This window comes from Mytilus californianus, unplaced genomic scaffold (assembly GCF_021869535.1).
Source record: "Mytilus californianus isolate M0D057914Y unplaced genomic scaffold, xbMytCali1.0.p SCAF_16, whole genome shotgun sequence".
NCBI lineage: Eukaryota > Metazoa > Mollusca > Bivalvia > Mytilida > Mytilidae > Mytilus > Mytilus californianus.
The window spans coordinates 2,302,265-2,327,749 of NW_026262648.1; the positions used below are offsets into that span (position 1 = coordinate 2,302,265).

Below are 25,485 nucleotides of genomic sequence, written 5' to 3' on the forward strand. Positions count from 1 at the left end.
GTTTTTCTAATACTGTATGCAAAAGGTCAACTACATTTGGTGTATGGAAATATTTTATGATGTACATGTCAGTCTGGCAGGTATCATCTGACCTTCACCTCATTTTCGTGGTTGATTGGTCAATGTTCAGTTTTCCTGGTTAACTTTGTTTCTTAGATACTTTAAGCAATAGGTCAACTATATTTGATGCATGGAATGATTTTAAGGTGTACATGTCCGTCTGGCAGGGTTCATCTGACCTTGACTTTATTTTCATGGCTCATTGGTTAGTAAAGAATTTCCATGGTTTGGTCTGTTTCTTTTATACTATAAGCAATAGGTCATCTATATTCTGTGTATGGAATGATTGTATTAAAGGTGTACATGTATTTCCTTCTTGGTTTATCTGACCTTGACCTCATTTTCTTGGTTCATAAATGTTAATGTGATACTTGTAGTAAAATTTTATATGCAGGACTATCAACATAAAATCAATGGTCAGTATAGTAGGTGAGACATTTCAGAATGTGCACTCTTGTCTGATAGATGGACCACGTTTTTAGTTAACATTTACAGACAGTCTGGGATTAAATTTTTTTGACATGATAAATTTGTAAACCTTCATATATTGTAAAAAAAACTTGGACATGTACAGAAGCTAATCTTCAAGACCAAAAAATAGCATCTTAAGAAAAAGTTTCAAATTTTTTAAATTTCTGTATTTTACTGATAAATGGACTCACTTTTTAAGTCAACATTACACTTTAACACTGGCAGGAGCAATCACAATCTGTGAAACCCCTTACGAAGTTTCACATACATGTACATGTTAACTTAATTGATAAGTTAAAGACCAAGATATCAATGGGCAACCAAAAATCATTATTTATAGAAATAAGAATGACCAAAAGCTTTAAGACAAACAGACAACAGTCATAAACACTGCACATAAAACTACAGATTGAAAAACACAGACCCAACCAAAAACCATTATTAATAGAAAAATGGAAATAAGAATGGCCAAAAGTTTAAAGACAAACAGACAACAGTCCTAAACACTACACACAAAAACTAAAGATTGAATAAACTATTAAAACAGAGATATGTCTCGCCTTTTTGTTATTTTGATAATGCAAATGTTGAAATTAAAATAGCAATACTTTAACATGCAAGTTACGCAAATATTCAAAGTCAATGAACCGTGACTGAAGGTACATGGTTAAACAATCTCCATGGAAATGTATTGGCATTTGCATGTCTCATTTCCATCTCCGTCAAGGTGAGGCAATAATAGATTTAGAATACAGTTATTACAGCCAACTTTGATATTATTGTGACTTTTTAAAAAAAAAAATTTCGCCTGCCTGGCGTCATGCTGCAGGGGACATAGAACTAATTTAAAATTTTGTGTCCTTGGAAGTATTAATTATATGGAAAATTACATTGTAAGTGCTCTGAAGCTTACGTATAAAGATATTTATAAAACTAGAACAGTTAAAATGACAACACCAAAATTCAAACTTGATCTGTATTTTGTGGTAATAAGCATTGTGTATAAGTTTCATAACATTTGGTTGAGGAAAACTAAAGTTAAGAGAACGGAAATTTTTCCATTTGTAAAGGGGCATAACTCTACAACAGTTTAAATGACGCCACCAAAATTCAAACTTGATCTGTGTTTTGTGGTAATAAGCATTGTGTATAATTTTCATAACATTTGGTTGAGGCAAACTAAAGTTAGAGAACGGAAACCAACTTTGGGACGTATGGACGGACGGACATACGGACAAGGGTAAAACTTAAATCCCCCTTGGCTACAGTGGGGGCATAAAAATTTAAAGAACCATGGATAAACATAAGTGGAACGGACAAGCCCTCACTTTCAGAAACTTACACAAACTAATACATTGTTGATGCTGCCAAACAACAGGCATAAGTCAACCCCAGAATCTGGGTAGTTTAATGGGAAAGCAGGGACATCCCAGGTGTTTGACTTGAAATATATCGACCAAGCCTTAGATTTGTATATATATATATATAAACTGTTAACACAGAGATATGTTTCACCTTTTTGTAATTTTGATAATGCAAATGTTGAAATTAGAATAGCAATACTTTAACATGTAAGTTATGCAAATATTCAACTCAATGAACCATGACTGAAGGTACATGGCTAAACAATCTCCGTGGAAATGAGATGTGCCACTGCTGATACAACTGCATACCAAATACCATTGACTTATCATAAGTTGTTCCCTTTAAAAACAAACCTAAACACAAACATTAACTTGTAAACTATGTAAAAGTTTCAAAGTCAATGAACCATGATGAGGGGGTGGGGCTATATAATCTCCATGGAAACGAGACTTGCAAATGCCAATAAATTTGCATACCAAATATCACTGACTTAACATTGGCGGTTCATCTTAATCAGATCTAATCACAAACTAATACATGTAAACTATGCAAAAGTTTCAAAGTCAATAGACCATGACTGAGGTGGTGGGGTCAAATATTCTCCATGGAAATGAGATGTTCTAATGCTTGTTCAACTGAATACCAAATATCATTGACCTACCACTAATGGTTCACCATAAACTACACCTAATCGCAAACTAATTCATTGTTGACCCTGCCTACGCCAGAAACAGCATACCTATGTCTCGCTTTTTGACTCTGTCAAGGCGAGACAATAATAGATTTAGAATACAGTTATCACAGCCAACTTTGATATTAGTGTATTTTTTTCAATTTAATTTCGTCTCCCTGGCGACATGTTGCAGGGGACATAGAACAACTAATTTAAAATTTTGTGCCCTTGGAAGTATTAATTATATGGAAAATTACATTGTTAGGACTCTCAAGCTTACCTTTAAAGATATTTATAAAAAAATTCAAAGAACCATGGATAAACATATTGAGGGACAGACAAGCCCTCACTTTCAGAAACTTACACAAACTAATACATTGTTGATGCTGCTGCAGGAAACAGCAGGCATTAGTCTTCCCTGTAAGACTTGGTCCAGGTGAGAGAAAACATTGAAAATGTGAATAAAACTACCTGCAGAACATGTTACACACCGAAAACACATCGTTCTGTTTTAGTTACCAATTGCTTCTGCATTAGAGATACTGTGGATTCATTTATTTTCATGTGTATCTGGATAAACATATTGAGGGACAGACAAGCCCTCACTTTCAGAAACTTACACAAACTAATACATTGTTGATGCTGCTGCAGGAAACAGCAGGCATTAGTCTTCCCTGTAAGACTTGGTCCAGGTGAGAGAAAACATTGAAAATGTGAATAAAACTACCTGCAGAACATGTTACACACCGAAAACACATCGTTCTGTTTTAGTTACCAATTGCTTCTGCATTAGAGATACTGTGGATTCATTTATTTTCATGTGTATCAATTTTTGTGGGTTGAGTTTGTGGTTCATTCATTCATATAAAATTTGTAATATGTTGAACATTCAAATTTGTGGTTCACCTATACCCACCAATTTCACGAAAATTGGTATCCAATGAATAATAATGAATCCACAGTAGTCAGTAATAGAGTGTGCTGAGTACAAGACTTGTATACTTTATTTTTTAAGTGGAATAGTCAAATACAGAATGTTCACGATTACAATATTTCCTTCATTGATATATATATATTATGAATGGACATAAAATAAAATAGAATAATATTATATCTGGTCTTTAAAACTATTCCATAATGTGTAATTTATTATTTTTCATTTTTCAATAATACAATATTAAACATATGGTATACTTAGTTATTAATAAATCATCTCATAACATATACTGAAAAAATATAATTGAAATTAAAATGACAACACTTTAACATGTAAACTATGCAAAACTTTAAAAGTAAATGGTGCATGACTGAGGGAGCTTAGCTAAATAATCTCCATTAAAATGATATATGCCAATGCTTATACAACTGAAAACTTAATATCATTGACTTACCAATAGTGGCTCCCCTTCAAGACCTTATCAAAAACTTTAACAACTATGCAAAAGTTTCAAAGTAATCATATGCATGTTGATGTAATTGTAGAATTGTCTTTACTGAATATTTTTAAAGGTTACACTTTCTCTATATCTATTATACTTTCAAGATAATTGCAAAGAACACAAAAATGAGCAATCATGGTCATTTAAGGGCAATAACTCATATAAGAAGTTCATAGACAACTTGGTTAAGTTTACTTATTTTTTATTGTTACGAATTTACAGTTTAAGAATGTTATAATATATCTACAGTTATGTATTTTCGATTTATCTATGAATTTTCCTGTTTGATCTTTTTATCGTTGAAAACAGTATCGAAATCGTCCCTTTATCCTTGGTTGCTATAAGACGCTTTAAATTTACCTGTACAGTTGTTGCTAGGGTGCTCTCTTCGAGGTCCGCGTTCGAAGTATAAATAATGGGTAGCTATTCAGTTCAAGTTGTCATTTGTACCGAAGACAGCAGACAGTGAACATCGGAAAGGTTGGAAAGGAAGTAGTTTACAGCAGGCAGAATGTTTAGTTTAAGTGAAGTGAAGTGCTTGGAACCTGCGGACAGAATATAGAAAGGCTGAGACTGTTGGTTCTGTACAGATTGTCCAAACAGGGCTGGCGCTAAGGTTTTGCGTCTCACATCTCTCACTATTGCAGTGAGTGTTTGCTGACATACCATGCCTTAGTGCTACCCTGTTGTTCCGACAGTAAAAGACATATTTGTTTAATAAAGTTTCATACAAAAGTTTACACCAGTTCAAATAGTTTCCATACATTCGTTTTAATAGGTTTCAGCCCGGTTCCATACATTAAGGTTCAGCCCAGTTTCATACCTTTTAGGTTTCAGCCCAGTTTCATACATTTAGGTTTCAGCCAGTTTCTTACATTTAGGTTTCAGCCCAGTTTCATAAATTTAGGTTCAGCCTAATTTCATACATTTAGGTTTTTAGCCCGGTTTCATGCATTTAGGTTTCAGCCAGTTTCATACATTTAGGTTTCAGCCTAGTTCCGAACATATGGTTTAAAACTAATATCAGACTGAAAGGGTTTTGTTAAACTGTTTCAATTTACCAGGTTCGGGTTAAGTTAATATGTGTTGAAATTCGTTTTATGTAGTATTTGTTTTATATTTGGTAGTGATAGCGTAAACTCTTTGACTTTAAAAATTTTGCATTTACTCTTCAAATCCCAGGAAACTGGTACGAACCCGAGGATAAAAATATTAAAACGTCCCCGCCCGGTTACACGTTACAAATGGTGGCAGCGGTGGGATTTGTCGAGCATTTCTGTAGAGTATTTTGTCTATGACTGTCCGTCCGTCGGATGGGGACGTTAAATCCGAGGTCCCGTGTTCAGGGAGTACCACGTCCTGTGCACGTTAAAGAACCCTTTACAACAACTCTTAATGAGGGGTCCGTAAGTGGCCTGTTGTGAGGCAAAATTGTTTTAAACCGGTTTTTGGCAACACAATTGTTCAAGTGGTATTCAAAATAGAATATTTGAAATGGTTATCTGGTCAAAATTTGAAATAAGTTCAGTACTCAGTTGCTTGTATGTACAAATGTGAAGTAAAGTAGGATATTTAGAAAATAGAAACTTAACTAACAAAACAGAAGGAACATGCTAGAAAGAAAGAGGCTGACAGGGACCCCAGAACTGTAAGTAGGCTAAGAGAACAACTGTAAGTAGGCTAAGGTACCCCTAGGTCCGCCGCTTGCCGACGGATTGTTGTAGGAAAGCCATTAGTTGGTTGTCATGGTATAACCCTCGGTGTACAAACAGTTGCTGGGAGAGGTATTCTGCGGAATGAGTGGAAAAATTGAGGTTAAAAGTAGGACCTTGGTATGGTGTCAGCTAGTGTTAACGAGAACGGTTTTGATTGTGTTTTGATTTAGTGAGTACAAATTTGTAAACTCATGCGAGGACGCATGAAGTCGGAGGCGTGGGTAGTGTTACGAATTTACAGTTTAAGAATGTTATAATATATCTACAGTTATGTATTTTCGATTTATCTATGAATTTTCCTGTTTGATCTTTTTATCGTTGAAAACAGTATCGAAATCGTCCCTTTATCCTTGGTTGCTATAAGACGCTTTAAATTTACCTGTACAGTTGTTGCTAGGGTGCTCTCTTCGAGGTCCGCGTTCGAAGTATAAATAATGGGTAGCTATTCAGTTCAAGTTGTCATTTGTACCGAAGACAGCAGACAGTGAACATCGGAAAGGTTGGAAAGGAAGTAGTTTACAGCAGGCAGAATGTTTAGTTTAAGTGAAGTGAAGTGCTTGGAACCTGCGGACAGAATATAGAAAGGCTGAGACTGTTGGTTCTGTACAGATTGTCCAAACAGGGCTGGCGCTAAGGTTTTGCGTCTCACATCTCTCACTATTGCAGTGAGTGTTTGCTGACATACCATGCCTTAGTGCTACCCTGTTGTTCCGACAGTAAAAGACATATTTGTTTAATAAAGTTTCATACAAAAGTTTACACCAGTTCAAATAGTTTCCATACATTCGTTTTAATAGGTTTCAGCCCGGTTCCATACATTAAGGTTCAGCCCAGTTTCATACCTTTTAGGTTTCAGCCCAGTTTCATACATTTAGGTTTCAGCCAGTTTCTTACATTTAGGTTTCAGCCCAGTTTCATAAATTTAGGTTCAGCCTAATTTCATACATTTAGGTTTTTAGCCCGGTTTCATGCATTTAGGTTTCAGCCAGTTTCATACATTTAGGTTTCAGCCTAGTTCCGAACATATGGTTTAAAACTAATATCAGACTGAAAGGGTTTTGTTAAACTGTTTCAATTTACCAGGTTCGGGTTAAGTTAATATGTGTTGAAATTCGTTTTATGTAGTATTTGTTTTATATTTGGTAGTGATAGCGTAAACTCTTTGACTTTAAAAATTTTGCATTTACTCTTCAAATCCCAGGAAACTGGTACGAACCCGAGGATAAAAATATTAAAACGTCCCCGCCCGGTTACACGTTACATTATGTTGCTGATCATTTTTGTTGTTTATAGTTTCCCTCCATATATTCTAGTTTTTAAGACAATTGCCAAAAAATGGGTAAGATCAGTTATTTAAAGGCAAAGGCAATAACAATCATATAAGGAGCCGCTTTACAATTTTGTTCATGTTGACTTATTTGCAGATTTTATCTTGCAGATCATTTTTACTGTTTACAGTTTGACTAGCTTTTATACTTTTCAAGAAAATAGCCAAGAATACAAAGCATTGGCATAACTTGTCATTTAAGCGCAATTACTCCTTTAAGGATTTGATATACAACTTCTGTCATGTTGATTCTGAGGATTATTCAGCTTAAATGTTAAATAGTTTAAATTGGTCTTGTGGTTTCAAAGGTGAAGATTTTAGAAAATCTGGATGATGATTGATGCCAATGACTTCGTAGACTTCAGCTTTTCTTGATAACCTTGGAAAACAGCATACATTAACATAATTAGTAAAATAAAAATTACAGATATATGGGTCATTTTCAAAAAATGTCGAATTTTGAAATTGCAAAATTGATTTAAAGTTACTTATTCAAACAACCCTCGTCATAAGCAAATCAAAACAAACAGTACTTATAGAATAACATATAAAAAGATGCAATCTTGATAATGTAATACAAGAATATTTTGAAACATTTTTTGATAGGTGGTGCAATATTTTGTCTCTCCTGTTACCATGTTCAAAAGAAATTTCGGGTTATTTAGAAAAGGTTTCGATAAAATTTTAAGCTTGTTTTTCGTAGCCAATAAGATGGTTTTCAAGAGTAAAAACTTCTATATATATTCATTCTGTGAAATAATAGATTGTTTGCCAATTTTCCATGTTGTACTGAAAAATGCCTCTAAAAATTGGTTTTCAAAGGTTATAAAAGTAACCACCGGTAATGCAAGTCTAAGATAGCAATTTATTTTGTTCAGCATTTTTTCTATCTTTCAAATAAACCCAACATCAAGTAAATCCCTCGCATGTTGGTTTACTTTTGTCTTTATTTTATTGGTAACAGGAACGCACGTTAATGATATATCACTATATTAAGTTCTTTCCTGTTACCCTTTTTGTCTATCCTGTTACCGTTAGCAGTATTGCACCTGCAAATGCTACATTGTAAAGATTAAGACGTTATAGCCTTGAGATGAGTTCAAACAACGAAACATTTCATTATGTGTGCAACGATATGTTATTATAAACTTTTTAAAGACTTTCCTGTCTACAATTGTCTATCCTGTTACTGTAACCATAGCAACCATAGTAACAGGATAGACATAACAGGATAGACAAATTTCTTCATTTTTGAATGCTGTTGTGAAATAACTACTCCCTTTGATGAAGTGATAATGTTTTTCTGTTTTGATTTTGGTTTACAACACTTTATTGCACTTTTTACAAGTATAATACTGGTGTAATTAATCAATATGTTGGTAACAGCATAGACATGACAAAAAAGTACCCACAATTTTTTTTCACTAAATGTTTTGAAAATTCTTTTCTCTACACTGTTATGCAAGAAATGTGCTGTGTTAAATGTTTAGTTTACTTTGCGCTTTTTAAATCAACATTCACTGACTAGTTCAATAATCACAGGGAGAACAATTTAACGGCTGATTTAAGTAGCTGTATTAGGATCGACATGAACTTCATGTACGCTGATTGAATTTAGTTTGTAGAAAAAATGTTACATATAATAATAAAGAAGCTACGATTTTTCGTTATAGTTATTATTAACGTTCTAAAAAAGCCCCTTTTGCAGATATCAAGGCGATCAGAAAATAGGAAAAAAAATCATTTGAAATGTGTTACTCTGACACTGTACGCACATAAATTACGCAAAAATAGGACTTAAATATATTTTAATCTTATCAAAATAGATCTAAATCGTGTTTATTATTAATGTCCTGACTCATAAATCCTACAAACTTTCATTTAAACACTTACAGGGAAAACGGTACTATTACATTTTCCCAGCATTAGGTTGGCCTTTAGTGTACCCAAGGCAGGTGATGGAAGTCAACTTAGGAGCGCTGTGATTGGATGTTAGGGGACAACATATTTTTTTATTTATCTATGAATAACTGCAGTGTGTATATTTACAATATAAATTTTGAAACCTATTGAAATATTTTCTAGAGAATTATTCGAAAAGACTTCAAAAATTTCATAAATTTGGTGTAAAATGACGGTGGGCATGGATAACATTAACAAGCTCCGTTGGAAGTTGGTCATGATACTATTTGGCTTCAATTTTTAAAACAGAATAATAAAGTACTAACACCACACATAACTGTTTTATCCGGGTTTTTATTATAAAAAGTGGGAAATTTAGAAAATGTTAGTATTGGCGCCTATGGCAGAATAAATAGTACCGTTTTCCCTATACTGAAGATAGCAAGGGAAATCAAAATCAATCAGACTTCAGTTAAAGTATACTATTTTGAAGCTTTTGGTTAGTACATTTGATTTTTATCACAAAGAATAGAATTTTTTCACTGAGAACAATACTGTGTTGAGAAAAGTGCTAAGTCATCATAATAAGTCAAACTGATGGGTACTGATATAAAACTTTATTCTAGGATTTCAATATTAACTATATTGTATAAAATGCACCAAACTATAGTTCTTTTGTATTTTTTTTCACCTTTCGCAATGATTAATTCAATTGGAAACACCAGAATTCAAGTTGCGACAAATATTTTTAACTGAAATATTTGCCTTTTTTGCTGTGTAATTCCCTAAATGTATCACTTGGGTATTTCTGTAGACATAATCTATTAAAATGGGAAATTGTCTGGTTAAGTTTGTACTGTTTATGGAGTAAGGCAATATTTGGTCATACTAGAAGCATTTTCAGTGTTAAAATTGTCCATCTAAGGAAAAAAGAGGCCCACTTGAGGCTAAATTTAGATAGAATTTATACTCTCCTGTGTAAAGAATTGGTCCCATTCTTGGCAATTCATGCAGCAAATATTTCAATAGTGCTTCATTTTGTAGTTTCTATCTTTTATTATATCAGGCATATATAATTTTATCATTTTCTACTGTTTGAAAGGACTTTTGTTGGAAATTAATACTCCCAAGGGACATAATTCAGCTTTTTCATAGATTCATACAGGCAACAAAGGCAGCTGAGTATTTTGCATATTTAATGTTTAAAGTGTCTAATATCTTTGTTTTCATCATCTCAAGACAGAATAATGGATTTTATAACAAGCTCTGAAATTTTGAACCACAATATGGCATATACTAAAGCATGGAATGGAGATTAGTATGAAAAATCTTGAATTTGTGCTCATGTTGTAAATTTTGGATAAATTGAATGGAACTGTCATTTTTACCTGTTTGAATGGTACTGTTTATTATTCTTTTTAAATAAGATAAGATATAATTGGATACAGGTAGTTTATTAAGCTTTATCTGAAAGAAGTACAGAAAGAGGTAAACCAGCATATAGGGGTGGGGACATGAAATGATCCATGTTTCTTTAAGTAATGGGAACATACAAGTATTTATTATAGCCAAGGTTTTCACAATAACCCAGTATTGCATTAATGGTGTCATAAGAATTCTTTATATCTTTATGTCACAGTACAACTGCAATTTCCATGAGAAATAAAAATTTTAGCATGGGTGTACTGAAAATTCGACATTTTTTGAAAATTACCCATATGTAAAATAGCAGACCAATAGTTCTAGAATTTTAATTAAGTCAGGAAATTGTGATGCAAGAATGCAACTAAAAAGAATTTTCATTCAAATGAACAAATTAAAGTAATCTTAGCCACATTTCTTATGTTATTATCATTCATATTTTTACAAAAGTAGAATGGTTTTGCTTGATTTCAAATTTTTAAAATACTTTCATGTATTAAGGGGAGGTAAGTCAGAAAAAAGTATAATTCATAAAGGAATCTTCATGAAATTTTTCTATTCTTTGTTATAGAAGGAAAAAAAGGTACAGTAACATAATTTTTTCTTTTGATATTCAGAAAACATTTTATAAGAGCTATCTTCTCATATTTTGTTTTAAAATTCTATCATTTAGTTTACCTTCTATTCACATTATGATGTTTTTTCTCTGTATAATCAATACAAAATGTGACCTATCATTTTTGTTATATTTTGGAACATATCAATATATACTACATTTTGGCAAAGTATGAACATTTTATTATCTTTTTTTTTATACTACTATACCACCTTAATGCATTTTACCCCTTTTTAGCAATGGCAGCAATTTTTGTTTACTGACAGAAATAAATAAAATGCTCGGCAGGGCGTAGCTTGATACGACGGCAGAGGTCGAATCCTGAACAGTTGGGGCAAGTATGGACACAACATTCAAGCTTGATACAGCACTGAATTTGGATTGTGATTAAATATTTGACACAGCATAGGTTTATGACACAGAATGAATGTGGTCTAAGAACTTAAAAATTTTGAATTTACCTATTCAAACCATATCATTATTATTTGCTTTTATATATATAAATCAGAAATAACCAATCTAAAATAGAAAATTTTAAAGAAAAAAAAAGGAACCCCCCCCCCCCCCCCCAATTATTTTAACCCCCTTATGATTCATCACCCCCAGCCTTCCATTTGTGGTATGGTACCTTTCAGTACAATTTCAGAGAGATCCATACACTTGAACACAAGTTATTGTCTGGAAACTAGAAAAATGATTGTTTTTTGGCCCCAAATTCCTAAACATTTAAGGCAATTACCCCCAAACTCAAACCCAGCTTTCCCTTTGTGATATGGAACCTTGTAGTACAATTTCATAAAGATCCATACACTTACACACAAGTTATTGTCATGAAACTAGAAAAATGCTTGTTTTTTTACCCTTTTTGGCCCTTAATTCCTAAACCTTTGAGGCAATTACCCCAAAAAATCAATCCCAGCCTTCCCTTTGTGGTATGGTACCTTGCAGTACAATTTCAGAGAGATCCATACACTTAAACACAAGTTATTGTCTGGAAACTAGAAAAATGCTTATTTTTGGCCCCTTATTCCTAAACATTTTGGGCAATTACCCCCAAACTCAATTCCAGCTTTCCCTTTGTGATATGGAAGCTTGTAGTACAATTTCAGAAAGATCCATACATGTACACACAAGTTATTGTCATGAAACTAGAAAAATGCTTGTTTTTTGCCCCTTTTTTTGGCCCTTAATTCGACAATTTTGAGGCAATTACCCCCAAAATCAATTCCAGCATTCCTTTTGTGATATGGAACCTTGTGGTACAATGTCAGAGAGATCCATACAGTAACACACAAGTTATGTCTGGAAGTTACAAAAATGCTTATTTTTGGCCCCTTATTCCTTAACTGTTGGTACCATAACCCCCAAAATCAATCCCAACCTTCCTTTTGTGGTATTGAACCTTATGGTAAAATTTCATAGAGATCCATTCACTTAAACTAAAGTTAGAGTGAAAAAACCAATGTCTTCGGACGACGACGCCGGACGATCCAATATATACATATATATGCTGCAAATATGCAGCCAACGTCATACCAATATACGACAGCAAAAATATTTTGCGGTCGTATATAAATACAAACTTTATACAAGATACCCTTAGTTTCATTCACCCCTAGTTTGGTTGAAATTAGTTCTGTAGTTTCAGAGGAGAATTTCTTTGAAAAAGTTTATGACAGACACAAAATAAGTTGTTTAGCCCAAAAATTCCTTATTGAGTCATCCAATAGTTTCAGTCAATCAGGCATTTTTGTAAATCTTGTATTGCTGATCAGTTTTGCTGTTTACAGTTTCTACCTATCAAATATAGTTTTGAAGATGATTGGCAAAAACACGAAAATTTGCCAAATCATCCTTTAACATGTTCAAGGGCAATAACTCATTAAGGAGTCATCTGATAATTCATTTAAATAAGAAGTAAGTAATTCTTGATATTTGCAGCATTTCTAGCCATGTTAGATTTTCTTAATCTATTTTGGTTTTTCAAGACATAAGTCTTATGTTCTATTTTAGCCATGGCAGCCATGTTTGTTGACTGACCAAAAAAAAAAACACAAACTTTACACTAAATTCACCACAAGATGAAATTGTTTCAGTAGTTTCAGAGAATATCTTTGAAAAAGTTTATGAGGGAGCAGAGAAACACCTATGAAACTTAGAGCAGAGAATTATGCAACCATTGAAATAAATACTCATGAACTTATTGTTTCAAACAGAAAAAAGCAAATTAGTTGACAGTATATAGCAAGACTTGTGTTGTATGTTCTTCATTTGTGTGTAATTAGAAAGTGAAACTATTAATCCTGAAAATATTTCTGAATCCCACTTTTTTGGTATCACTGTATTACTATAAAAAGTGAGACTGATTCCATTTGGAGTTGAAGAACTCTTTTAAGATACTTGAACAAATGATGTGGCATGGTATAAGAGATACTTTGAGAAATTTAATTTCTTAAAAGCATAGGTATCATACTATCACATGCCTATTTTTAAATGTACATGTATTTCATATATTCTAATATTAATCTAAACAATAGTTTTTGCTTATATCAGTTACCAATACTGTTCAGCAAAACATTTGCACAACTTAAATTAGCCTATTGAATGCCATAACTGCCTTTCAATTGTATATCATTAAAAAAACTGTCATAACCTTCACAACAGTATACCGGTATAGATATGATCACAAATAACTTCACACAAAGAGCATATATACACATGTTACTTCATATTGAAAATCTAATTATCATTAACGTATACATGATATGTAAAATCTTGTATCCTCCGACTAATACTGAAAAATTAACAAGTTATAAATATGTAAACATTATAAAATCCTGAGTAATAGAAATGATTCAGGTACACCTTACTATTTTTTGTGGGTCAAATCTGAAAATTTGCACATCAAGCATACATGGTTAATTAATATGCCAGGATTTCAGTTTATGACTTGTTCTGATTGTATATTAGACCTTAACACTTTAAATGCTGAAAATTGTTAAATTTCTCCATGAAATTCAGCTCAGTTTGACATTTTTCATGGACAATTCATATAATATTAAAAGGTCAATTTTGAACCTTAGAATCTGTAATGACAAAGGAAAATCTAATTTGGCAAGGAAGAAATTTTTTAAAGATTAAAAAATGACACGACCCTTTTCAGGTAATCTGTCAATTGCCAGGAATAGAACATCCAATAACAGGTAAATATCCTCCAGCTTGCGACAAAAATCATGACACTTTCCTTTTTAATTAATGCTGCTGCATACCAAATTTAGCTAACTTTTTATAAGTGGTTTCTATTCCTTTTCAGCATTATAAACTAGGACAAATATAGATGCTGCCATTACACAAATTCATTAAACACAAGAAAAAACTCAGGTCTACTTTCATTTCAATGTCAAATACAAATTTTTTTTAAAGTTAAAGACCCAAAATGACAAACGAAGCAAACTGGAGGTTTTATCTTATTCTAGTAAATACAAAGAACTGTACAGACTATAGTACTAAGGTTAGAATGTTTCTCTATATATATGTATATTTGATTGTCTGACAAGGTTCAAAACCCTTTTCTAGCTGGTGCATTTTCCTGCAAATTCCTCTGGTCATTTTATACCACATTTTACAAGTCAATTTTGAATTCTTCTTTACACATGTTTCACCCTCTGTGGTTGCCATGGTGCCCAAATTCTCACCCTATCCAAGTTCAATTTTTTTGGACTAATATTTGGAGGAACTGCTTGGTAAGATTTCAAGGACATCTGAGCTGCCATTAAACCAGCCTTAACACAGAGGTCTGGATCATGACCATGAACTATTCCACTGATCATTGTGGCTGCCAAACTGTAAAGAAATAGATAATATATATATAATATTTTTCATTTATAGATACACAAGACTCTACAAGTCACTAATGTGTGTACTTGTATTACTTTGTGTCAAATTATGGAAGCCTCATAAATTTACCGTGAAATTTCTTTTTATCACATTTATGGCATTTATTTTTTGTACAACTTGACAATTCCTTGGTATAATTTTCCAAAAAATCTGTACTTTCGTCACCCCTCAAAGCAGGACTAACCTTAATATTAAGGCATGAAAATGATTTTTTTCATTTATCTGATACAAACACTTTTTTTCTAACATGCACACAGTGGCATGTCCTATATCATATTCAATTTATTGCTTAAGGAACTTTGCTTCTCTGTTTTAAAATAATAAGCTTTCAAAAAGACTGTTATAAATTGATAGTATATAAATAATGGAAAATAATATAAAAGCAGAAAAAAGTTATAGGTTTGTGTCCTTGTTTTTCAGATATAAGCCATTGCAAATTTGGCAGGAAATGATTCTCTTTAAATTTTTCATACATTTAACATGTTTAACATTGGCACCTTTTTTCTTTCAAAAACTATAAAAAAATAACAAGGGTTTGATGAGATTTTCAAAAATGGTTTTTTAAACTATATATTGTTGATTAATGAAAAGAAAAGTAGCAGTTAGCGGTCAAAATTTTTATTGGCACTACATGGATAAAACCACAGCATTCTGAATATCTGACAAAAAAATAAAACAAGAGCAGCAAACATCCTTAACCTCAACATTTTGTTGTTTGGAAATTGTTGATAAGTACTAACAAGTAGATACTTCTGTGTGATTTATTTAGAAACAAGAGTTCACACGCTGAAATGTCTCGCCTACTATACTGACCATTGATTTTATGTTGATAGTCCTACATATAAAGTTTTACTACAAGTATCACATTAACATTTATGATCCAAGAAAATGAGGTCAAGGTCAGATAAACCAAGCCTGAAATACATGTACACCTTTAATACAATAATTCTGTACACAGAATATAGATGACCTATTGCTTATAGTATAAAAGAAACAGACCAAACCATGGAAATTCTATAGTGACCAATGAACCATGAAAATGAAGTCAAGGTCAGATGAACCCTGCCAGACAGACATGTACAGCGTAAAATCATTCAATGCATCTAATGTAGTTGACCTATTGCTTATAGTATCTAAGAAACAAAGTTAACCATGAAAACTGAACATTGACCAATAAACCATGAAAATGAGTTGAAGGTCAGATGATACAAGCCAGACTGACATGTACATGGTAAAATATTTCCATACACCAAATATAGTTGTCCTACTGCATACAGTATTAGAAAAACAGACCAAAACACAAAAACTACACTATTAACACTGAACCATGATAACGAGGTCAAGGTCAGATGACACTTGTCAGTTGGACACCATCCAATCATTACATACACCAAATGTAGTAGACTTATTGCTTATAGTATCTGAGATACGGACTTGACCACTAAATCTTAACCTAGTTCACTGATCCATGAAATGAGGTCGAGGTCAAGTGAAAACTGTCTAACAGGCATGAGGACCTTGCAAGGTATGCACATACCAAATATAGTTTCCCTATTACTCATAATAAGAGAGAAATTAACATTACAAAAAATCTGAACTTTTTTTTTAAGTAGTCACTGAACCATGAAAATGAGGTCAAGGACAATGGACATATGACAGACAGAAACTTCAAATCATAAGTCATCTATTTACAAAGTATGAAGCATCCAGGTCTTCTACCTACTGAAATATTAAGCTTTTAAGGAGTAAATTAACGCTGCCAACGCAACAAAAGTCGCAGGCTCGACAATAAAACTAGAGGGTCTAAAGAGCCTGTGTCGCTCACCTTGGTCTATGCATGTGCCTATTCAACAAAGGACACTCTCCAACATTGTAGAAGAGAATAGAATTCATGATAAAAATCTCTGATTTGTTGATCTTGTATTGCTGATCATTTAGTCTGTTTAGTTTCTCTCTACATTCTTTAGTTTTTTCTCAAAACATAAAACAGGGTAAGAAAAAAACTCATTTAAGGGCAATCACTCCTATAAAGAGTGACAGTCTACTAACTATAACTGCATAATTTGACTTGTTAGTAGATCTTATTAGAAGTCGTCTGACAGTTTTGACACATTTTTTGTCAAGCCTGCGTTTTTGTCACAAAAGCGAGACATAGCGATCCTACATTCCGTCATCGACAGCGTTCACAAATATTCACTCTGTGGTTAAAGTTTTTAAATTTTAATAACTTTCTTAAACTATCCTGGATTTCTACCAAACTTGGACAGAAGCTTGTTTATGATCATAAGTTAGTATCCAGAAGTAAATTTTGGAAAAAAGAAAAAATTCTGTTTATCATTATTTTACTTATAAATGGACTTAGTTTTTCTGCCAGTTAACATTACATTCACTCTTTGGTTAAAGTTTTAAAATTTTTATAACTTTCTTAAATTATCCTGGATTTGTACCAAACATGGACAGAAGCTTGTTTATGATCAAAAGCAAGTATCAAGAAGGAAATTTTGGACTTAGTTTTTCTTCCAGTTAACATTACATACAGTCTGCAGTTAAAGTTTTTAAAACATTTATTAGATTCATAAACCATCCTAGATTTTTACCAAACTTGGATAGAAGCTTCTTACAATCAAAAGTTAGTATCTATAGAGGAAAATTTTAAAAAAAATTGTCCTAATTTTTGTTGAGCCTGCAACTAACAGCAAAAGTAGGCGAGACACTGGGTTCCGCGGAACCCTTATGAATTTTTTTAAACAAGATACCCCAATGATAATTGTGTCCAAGTATGGTTAAATTTGGCCCAGTAGTTTCAGAGGAGAAGATTTTTGAAAAAGTTATCGACGATGACGGACTACGACGACGGATGACGGACGCCAAGTGATGAGAAAAGCTCACTTGGCCTTTTGGTTGAGGCAAACTAAAGTTAGAGAAAGGAAACCAATTAAAGGGACGTACATTTGGACAGACAGACGGAGGTACAGACAGACAAGGGTAACACTTAATGCCCCCTACGCTCTGGCAGGGGCATAAAAATAATAAAATTAAAATAAACATACAAGCCATTAGTTTGCTCTGATGTCTGAAAGTTTTTTTAGGCATAAGAGTGCAGTCCATATAAAAAACATGGAATATGCTGCTCCACACAATTGTTAACAGTGTAAAATAAAAATTGAAAATGAAGAAAAAAGTTCACAATGTTGTTAAAAATGTAATATCGTAAACGAAATCCAAGAAGAAAATAACTCAGGTGAAGGTTAGGCTCCTAACATGTAGAAATTTTACATTCTTCCTGAAAATTCTTAATATAAACTTTTAACAAGTTACTTTAACACTTAAAGAATCAATTAAAAAATATGCACAAAACTAAATATTGATGTCTTATTGAATTTATTTGTATAGGTAACTTATCTGGACAACAGGAAATTTAAAGGTTTTTAAAAGAAAAATTTAATTTTGGAAATATCATGCAGTCTCAACATCAGGTCATTTGAAAACATCTTCTAAAATATGAACATCTTTGACAGGAACTGTGCAATTTGTGTGAAGGTAATATTACAATATAGAACTTGGAAAACACAATATAACCTGGATCATTATATTTGGCCTTATTCATTATACAGTTATTTCATTTTATTTTAAATTAAAAGGCATGTAATCTGCTTAATAAAGTTTATTTCTTCCTGAGATAACTTCTCTAATGTGTGCTACTTCACTTTTTCTCTTTAGGATTGTTTATGAAAATCATTATGTTTGTATTATTTCTGTCTGTATTATACATCTGGATTGTCAGATTTTGTTAGATTTTTTTACCCACTATTGACTATAATATCCAAAATTTATGTTCTTCAATGTACAGGTGTAACAATATCAATATCAAACAAAGAAGTTCTCACAAGAGTGTGTGCAACAATTTTATATGATAACACACTAATTCTGTTGTTTTCCCTTTTTAATAGTACATACCAGTCTCCAGCTCCAGAAACACTGACAATATTCTCTGGGGGATATCCTGCATTAAAAGCAGGAAAAATGTCTGCTGTCATTTTGTCAGAATGCTGCGAAAAAGAAAAAAATACTTTGATAACAGTTTATTGAGAAATTTTCTTTTAGGAATTGAACTGATATGCAACCAAACAAACGATAAACATCCTTTATTCTTTTAAAGGCTGGCATTTTGATGAAAAACTAGGTTGAACTGTTTAAGTGGATTAAAACTAATGGCTCCCCTTCATCTTATTTAGAAGGCACTCCAGTAAAGAAAATGCCCAACAAACACATTCTAATACTTAAAAAGTATTGTCATGGAAAATAAGAATATATACAGGGTTTTGACATTAACGGCTGTCTGATAGCCCAGGACAAGTTAAAGCTGCAGTGTACATGTCCGATTGGCAAGTTAAAAATAAAAGATAAAAAAAGTGAAAAGACAGAATCTAGTCTCAATTTGTTCTCTTTTCATCTATACATCATCATATCAATCAGCCCGACAATATCGACAAATTCACTTTAGTATTATCCCTTTCTAACAATAGACATGTTAAAAATATTGGTCAATAGATAGAGTAGGATTCTGTTGTTGACACATTCTTTGATGAACCAATCAGATTAGACCAACTGATAATCTATTACTATCAGTTGCCAGCAACCAATCGACTATCGATTAAAATCGCATCATTAAAGTTTGCTCTTTTTTTATATGAAATCATGCATTCAGCCACATTGTACATGTGTACTCACATACTCCATATCATTGCAGAATTTTATATGTTCATGTTTGATCTTTTGTTTACTTTTTACATTTTTGTTAGCAATAAATCAATTGGAAACTAGATTCAGATTGAACATATTTTGTCTCATAATTACAACATTTAATCACAACTATATGACGATGTCAACTAATATTTTTTAATTTCAATGGTATCACTCACATGATACAACCTTATACATGAATTAATAAAATAGAGGAAAGCAGCATTTCTTCTAAATATAATCATTTTTATGCTAATTTTAGGGAAGGCATGTTGTCTAGCATTTAAGAAAAGAAAAAGAAAAAATTTTGAATATATTTTTTTTTTAAATAATTTTGGAAAATGTTATATATATATGTATTGTTTATTTTATGTATTTAGTAGCAATCCGATTGTTTGGATTTTGTACTAATAAATATCATATCTTATCATGATAATTTCAAAAAAAATAGCTGTATCAAAATTTGAAAGTTTCTTATTAAATGATTAAAAAGAGATATATAAAGTATTTACGTTAAGCAACTTAAATGAAATAAATTTTAACTAAGGGGATCTAACCAAATATCTGTTTAACCGCATTGGAATGAGTATTTCGTTTTTAGTTGGTCTGTATCCGATCAGTAATATGTATAAACATGTATTTCAATGGCGGTTGAGGGAAGATAAACAAAAATAAACTATGTTTGACAAGTGATCTGGAAATGAATATGACATTTTTAATGCAATAAAAGGATGAAACATTAACTACAGGCAATTTTCATCACGTTCTAATAAAGTATCATTTTATTTTGCCAAAAAAATTAGAGTGATTTGATGTACACTCTCAAGTAACAAGTACTGGAAGGGAAAGAAAATACTTCATAAAACACTTTTATTCTAAAAAACATACGACTAATCTGTAAAAGCAATGCTTTTACCACGTTTCTACAGAAAGAATTTGTTTGAGTCTTTGATTATTGATTATAAGGTTTTTCTTGTATATCACACAGAGGAGTGTCATGATTGATCAAATGAAAGACCAACCAACTATGCATGCCATGTTTGCAGCTGGACATTAAGCAGCAATCAATCAATCTATTCAGAGAAATGGAACAATTCCTATTAAATTTGATTCACGTTATGTTTGTTTCATCACACAGATTACTCCAGCTTTATCACAATTAGTCAATTTTTGTCTTAAAGATTCATCCCTTTTTCCTTAGATTATTAGGAAAAGTCAGATATACCAATAGTAAAATTTCAAATTTAATCTCTGAGCTCTTCAATAAAATTATTCTTAAAATTAGTTGCTACATTAAAACATAAGAGAGCAGGAGTCATCAGAAGCAAGCTGAAAAATCCTGACAATAACTGAAGAAGAGTGGATACAATATTGTATCCATTTATACTTCATTTCTTTTAATGAACATTAACCTCAAGTCTGTATCCTTTGACAGGAAATTTCTGTATCTGACTCCTCTGACACAACATGACTCCATGTTTTCCAAGTGTTACTAAGACAATCGGTACTTCCTCAATGATGACTTTTGACAGCCAAATAGCTTCATCTAATATTCCTTCTAAAGTTATAACATCTGGATCCCTGTGACCTGCAGAAATAAGTAAAAAAAGGCTTTGATTTCTCACACAGGAACTCTTTATATCCATGACATATATATATTTCAAGTGAGAGCTTTTTTCTAAATTTTGTAAGTCATTCGGTCATTCGAGATATCTTCAAAGAAATACAAGAAGAAACACAGCAAAACTTAACTTTTATTACTCTGGATTTTTTCTAATTGGAGAATATCACCTAATAATATGAAAAGAAAATCCTTGAAGAGTAGGTACTTCTTATTATAATCAAAATGTATAATATGGTCAATAAGACATGGTTGGTAAACAATCCTGCCATATATGAGAGCTTTCTGTTGAACGGTCTCAGGGGAGTTGTTGCCAGATGAAATAAAAAATAGCAACTTGCAACATTGGTGAAGCCCAGCTTGGTCCCTGACTGCATACCAAATGTCAATTACTTACCACTAGAGGTTCCACATAAACTGACCTAATCAAACAATGATTGGCTCTTATAAAGAGTTACATTGTATTAGTTGGCTGATATGGAACAACTGATTTTGATTTCAGTGTGATTGATTGATGCAAAATGGCTACATCCCAGCCACTTTCAGTGTGTGACAAGTGTGTACATACATACATATTATAACAGACAAAATGACTGATCACCATTTCACGCTAAGTTGATCAAAACAATGCATGTTGCATTGCTATGTGTAATCAGGAACATATATATTGACATGACTTGACACTACCTAATTGTAGCTGATTTTATCGTCAGGTCATAGGTAACAAAGATACGATACGGAAACGGACATGTGTTAAAAACGTACTTGCTATTATCCTAATAATTTCTGATAATATCAATAAAATGTCATTCAAACTAGTTTTACAGTGATGCCAGTGTATCAAACTTGTATTCTGTCACTTCAAATTTGTTATAGTAGCATTAATTTTATCACAGAATGGTACAGAATGCAAACAGGGTAATAAAAAAATGGTGCTGATTGCCTTCCCAAATTCAAAATCATTATAAAACACTTCACATCAAATAAATCACACTTATTTTGGTAATTTTATATGACAAAATGTATCTACTTTATGATAAAACTTGTATTTATTTACGATTAGAATTATGTGGTTAATTTATTGAGCAGTTCCGATACTGTTTTTCAGTCAGATGCCACCAAAATCCATAAATCTCACGAAGTCTCATGGAGTCCGATATTTTATCAATTTTATACCGAAAAGCCTATCCGATTCATTTCCTGTTAGATATACTGTTCCAAGGTGTAATAAAACTCTACACATGTAATAATTATTTCACCACATAAATGTTGTCAACACTATGTGTAATAATGCAATCTGTTTTAATTACTAAACATAGTGTTGAGAGTATAAATTGTCCATGATTAAAATGCCAAATATTTGGCTATGTGTAAAAATTATTTTGTATGGTAATCTTCATTACAGCAGAATGTAGACTTCAAACATTAATGGCAGTTTTCTTGAAAAATCTATGAATTTTACTTACTACTTATAACAAGGGACAAGAACATCAACCAGGTTTACAAGGCTACAAATCCTTAATACTTACGACTTTTTTTTTTAATTACAAATAGCATATGCTATGTGAAATGAAAAAACTTTTGATACAGTTAATGTTTATATTAAAGAGTATTGTAATAAATGCATTTCAAACAAAAGCAATACCCGGTACATCTTTCTGATTTGTTTCCAAAATATTTTGTTTATATTTCAACAGGATTGCTACGCCATGGCCAAAAGTCTCATGCACCTTTGAAAATGAGGAATAAAATTGTGTGTATAGTATAGAATTGTACAGCAAGAATATAGATTATACTATAAAGTGTTTTCAAGCTTAAGTAAGTTATACAATGCGCAGAACAAGGTGTTTTAGTTGCACAATAGTCCATAAATAGCCAAAGTTCCAGAACTCACATAAAATTGGTCAAATCAAAACGACAGTATAATATCGTCAACTACATATAATGGCAAACCTCCTTGCAAGTATGAGCACTTTCTATCAAACTGTCTCAGAGGAATCATGTTCACAAAGTATCACTGTGGTAGGATAGGCCAATAAATTTAAAGTCCCATAAATCACATAAAGATGGTCAAATCAAAATGTATAATATGGTCAATAAGACATGGTTGGTAAACAATCCTTCATATATGAGAGCTTTCTGTTGAACGGTCTCAGGGGAGTTGTTGCCAGATGAAATAAAAATAAATGTGGATTGTGTCCACATGTGTCCACAGATGCCCCCGCTTGCATATCATATAGTTATAAAGGGACATAACTGAAGAACGGTAAAAGTGACGCTACCTAAATTTGAACTTGATCTGAGTTTTGTGGTAATAAGCATTGTGTGTAAGTCTCATAACATTTGGTTGAGGCTAACTTAAGTAGAGAACAGAAATGAAAAATTCAGCAACTTTTCTATTTGTAAACACACATAACTCTAGAACGGGTGTGTATAAGTTTTATAACATTTGGTTGAGACAAACTAAAGTTAGAGAACAGAAACGAAAAAATTCAGCAATTTTTATGTTTATAAAGGGACATAACTCAAGAATGGTAAAAGTGATGCCACCGAATTTCGTACTTTATCTGTATTATGTAGTAATATGCATTGTGTATAAGTTTCATAACATTTGGTTGAGGCAAACTAAAGTTAGAGAACGGAAACAATATTTGTACTTGATCTTAGTTTTGTGGTAACGAGTATTGTGTATAGGTTTCATAATGTTTGGTTGGGGCAAACTTAAGTTACAGAATGGAAACTAAAAATTTTGCAATTTTTCGATTTATAAAGGGGCATAACTCAATAATGGTTAAAGTGACACTACCCAAATTCAACTTGATCTGTGTTTTATCAGTGGAAAGCAAAATTAAACATTGCATTGTATAAAGCATTGATTGTAGTTGATTTAACTATAATCATGGACAAAGGAAGATAACTCCAATTTTAAATATTACTTGAATAATGACATTGATATTTTTGGAAAAAAAATGAAAAAATTTAGCAATTTTTCCATTTGTAAAGGGACATAACTCTAGAACAGTAAAAGTGACGACCCCAAAATTCAAACTTGATCTGTGTATTGTGGTAATAAACATTGTGTATAAGTTTGATAACATTTGGTTGAGGCAAACTTAAGTTAGAGAACAGAAACCAATTTTGGGACGTACGGACAAGGGTAAAACTTAATGCCCCCTCCGCTTCGGCGGGGGCATAAAAATAGCAATTTGTGACATTGGCAAAGCCCAGCATGGTCACTGAATGTATACCAAACATTAATGACCTACCACTAGTGGTTTCACATAAACTGACCTAATCACAAACTGATGTATTGTTAAGGAAGCAGCCGACACCCGGAAAACAACATGCCTCAGTCTCTCTTTTTCCACGACAAAAACTAATTCCCTATGACATACTTTAATTAGGTCTTACCTATTTGTGATTCTAGTGTGTTAGTTAAATGTCTGTATATAACTCTTAACTCATTCAGATTTGGGGAAATGTAGGTTAACCTTTGCCCTGCTGATGTCAAAAATGGTTTATGTGCTTTATTAACATCTGTAGGTTCATACCAAACTGAAATATACAAAATTCTTGTGTCAAGACACAATATTTAAAACATTTTCAAATGCAACAGGAAACTGCAAAGAGCCTGTATCATTAGTCTGATCTCTGATTCAATAAGAAATGGTTCAGGGTAATAATGACGACAGGTAAGGCATCCAACATAATTCTGAAGAGAACAATAATTTTTGAATTTTGAGTCCTCAATGCTCTTTAACTATGTGCTTCATTTGGCCTTTTTAACTTTTTTTATTTGAGTGTCACTGATGAGTCTTTTGTAGGCGAGATGTGCGTACACAATTTTATCCTGGTATCTAAACTATATGATGAGTTTATTCAGCAAAAATAGCTTCCAGCAGGCAAAAAGTTTTTTTTGTTGATGTTTTATCCCATGTGGCATTTTAGAGTTCATGAGCCATGTCTGATGAAGGTTGGGTTTATCAATCATAACATAAAATAGCTATCATATATATTTATCAGTTCACTAAAGTTAGGTCCCAAATCCATTCAGGATTCCTCAGAAATTTTACTTCAGGGTGCAATCAACAGTTTTTTTCTATGACGTCATATTTTAAGGGACCATGCCTAAGTGACCCTTAGTGGTGGAATGGTTAATAAAGATACTTGTATAAAACTAGATATCACTGGAATCAGAATTTTCTCTAGTTTATATTGAAATAAAAATATAGTG

General features: G+C 32.3%; 1 protein-coding gene across 1 annotated transcript in view; it reads right to left on the minus strand.

The window, feature by feature from the left end:
- Positions 1 to 11,766: 11,766 nt before the first annotated feature.
- The window catches only part of LOC127726068 (uncharacterized), a 50,089-nt gene continuing 36,370 nt past the window's right edge, over positions 11,767 to 25,485 (minus strand). The window contains exons 16-19 of the mRNA XM_052233409.1: positions 24,663 to 24,806; positions 21,043 to 21,218; positions 18,845 to 18,936; positions 11,767 to 14,833 (exon numbers count right to left, since the gene is read on the minus strand). Of these exons, the coding sequence (XP_052089369.1) occupies positions 14,638 to 14,833; positions 18,845 to 18,936; positions 21,043 to 21,218; positions 24,663 to 24,806 (608 nt within the window). The 3' untranslated portion in view covers positions 11,767 to 14,637. The remainder of the gene's footprint in view (positions 14,834 to 18,844; positions 18,937 to 21,042; positions 21,219 to 24,662; positions 24,807 to 25,485) is intronic.